Source organism: Triticum urartu, chromosome 4A, assembly GCF_056163025.1.
Source record: "Triticum urartu cultivar PI428250 chromosome 4A, HENAU_Tu73, whole genome shotgun sequence".
In the NCBI taxonomy this organism is placed as follows: domain Eukaryota; kingdom Viridiplantae; phylum Streptophyta; class Magnoliopsida; order Poales; family Poaceae; genus Triticum; species Triticum urartu.
Genome location: NC_141876.1, coordinates 141024246 through 141026745, shown reverse-complemented (window position 1 = coordinate 141026745; position 2500 = coordinate 141024246). Strand labels below are relative to the sequence as shown.

The following is a 2500-nucleotide window of genomic DNA, read 5'->3' as shown; positions in this document are numbered from 1 at the left end:
CTAGATGGGTTTTCGGTGGCTACAGAGCCTTACGTCGGCGGAACTTCTGATCTAGGTTAACCCCGAGGGTTTTTGGAATATTTGGGAATTTATAGGGCAAAGAGGGGGTGCGGGAGGCCACCAAGGTGGGCACAACCCACCTGGGCGCGCCCTGTTGGGTTGTGCCCCCCTCGGGGCACCCCCTAGGTGCTGCTCTAGCCCATCCTGGGTGTTCTGGTCCATAAAAATTCTCCAAAAAGTTTCGCGGTGTTTGGACTCCGTTGGATATTGATTTTCTGTGATGTAAAAAACAAGCAAAAACAACAACTGGCACTGGGCACTGGGTCAATAGGTTAGTCCCAAAAAATGATATAAAGTTGCTATAAAATTATTGTAAAACATCCAAGAATGATAATATAACAACATGAATACTTCATAAATTATAGATACGTTGGAGACGTATCAGGGAGATGACCACCTTGCCAAGTCCCAATACCTTAGAAGTTGAAGCATCACCGAATTGTACATGAGTGGGCATAGATGGAATTGGATGCACGTCCACCACCAAGTCCTTGCTACCAGTCATATGATTGCTGCTCCACTATCGAGCAACCATGACACCCCACCGGAAGCAAACTCCTACAAGAGATCAATGCTTGGATTTAGGTACCCATTTTTGAATGGGTCCTTTGATGTTAGTAACAAGGGTCTTAGGAAGCCAAATATACCATTCAATGTACTCATAAGAAGAACCAACAAATTTGGCATAAACATGCCCATCACTAGCACGGCACAAAACATAAGACGGATTAAAGTCGTCGACTTTGTTGGTAGGGGTGGTTTTGCTCTTCTTGACATTACTACCCAATTCCTTGTTCTTCTTCTTCTCATGAGCATCCTCACCCGCCTTGACAAATGTTTCCTTGAGCGGGAGAGGTTGCTTGGTCTTCTTATTCTTCTTCTTTGACTTGGGTACAAACCCAAGTCCTTCCTTTCCTACAACTTCCTTTCAATTGCTCAAAAGCTCATTGAGGTTCTTCTCGCCTTGTATGAAAGTCACAAGGCCCTTCTCAAGTTTCTCTTTTAACTTGGCATTTTCCTCCACAAGATGCAAATGCTCACAACAAGGGTTAGTAGCATGGGCATTATCAATTAGAACGAAAGGAGGACATGTGGAAATCTCCTTGGTTAGCTTCACTTGGAGTTGATCATGAGACTCTTTGAGAGAGGCATGAGAACCCTTCAAGACCACGTGATCCTTCTCAAGTGTATCAAGCTCTTCCTTGAGTCTATCATGGCCAACTCCAAGTGCAAATTTATCGGATTTTAGCACACAAGTAAGAACAATAGCATGATCAAGATCTTTTTATAATTTAGCAAGATCAACATTGTGTGACTCAAGAGTCAAACGAAGACCTCGCTCTTCCTCTAGAGCAATGGAAAGATCCACACTATGCCCCTCCAACTTGGCCTCACCAAGTTGTTCCAAGAGAGCAACAAAGTGCTTCTTGGATTCTCCCACTGAGCTTACTCACGAACTTGGTAAACTCATTCTCATAAACTTTCACCACCTCACTATCATCAACACAATCTAACAATGAATGAGTAGTAATGATGGTGGTTTTGATGTTAGGGGTTACCTTGTTGATACCTTTGTCCATGAGGCACTTGTCAATGGTGTTCTCGTTGGGGGCGCCGAAGAGAGACACCTTGGAGGGGGAAGATGTGGCAATGGCAATGGTTGCAGTTGCCATTCCTTCTCCACTTGTATCTTTATCATCATCATCATCGGAGGCGTACTCTTCATGCGCCACCAAACCCTTTTGAGGTGTCTTCTTGGTGAAGTTGTTCTTGCTTGGGAAGAACTTGGCTTTGTCTTTGTGAATGAGTTTGCCACCATTGTCTTCCCTCTTATCATAAGGGAACTCCACCACAAAGTGGCTCACATTGCCACAATTGTAGCAAGTCCTCACTCGTTGCTTGTTCTTTGACCCACTTGAGTTATTCTTGGTGAAGTTGGGCCTTGAGTTCCTCTTGTTGCTCCAAAATTGCCTTGATGCAAGAGCCATGTGCTCATGGTAAGCATATTTGGTGTCCTCGGGGCAACTCTCCTCTTCCTCCTCCTCTTCTTCTTCTAGAATGGCCTTGGCCTTCAAAGCAAGAGTTGTTGAGATTTTCTTTGACCGGACATGATCAAGAGCATTGCCGGCGGTCTTTTTCAGGATGGTCATAGCAATAAACTCATCCAACACTTCACTTGAGGTTAAAGTGTGAAAATCCAGCCTTTGGCGGATCATGGAAGACATGGCCTTGTTGAAAGGCATGATGGCCTTGATAAACTTTTGCTTGATCCAATTGTCATTCGTATCGTTGCTCCCATGGTCTTGGAGAGCAACCGCAAGAGTTGTCACCCTCTGATAGAGATCATACGGATCCTCATCATGTAGCATCACGAATTCATTGGCCTCATCAAGGGCCACTTCAAAGTTTGACCATTGGATGCTTGAGCTTCCCTTATACA

The 2500-nt window shown here is 44.6% G+C and overlaps 1 protein-coding gene across 1 annotated transcript; it reads right to left on the bottom strand.

Moving 5' to 3' along the window:
• Positions 1-1451: 1451 nt before the first annotated feature.
• LOC147975155 (uncharacterized) lies at positions 1452-2210 on the bottom strand. The gene has a single exon (XM_087520297.1). The coding sequence runs from the start codon at positions 2208-2210 to the stop codon at positions 1452-1454; it is 759 nt and encodes a 252-aa protein (XP_087376423.1).
• Positions 2211-2500: the final 290 nt, after the last annotated feature.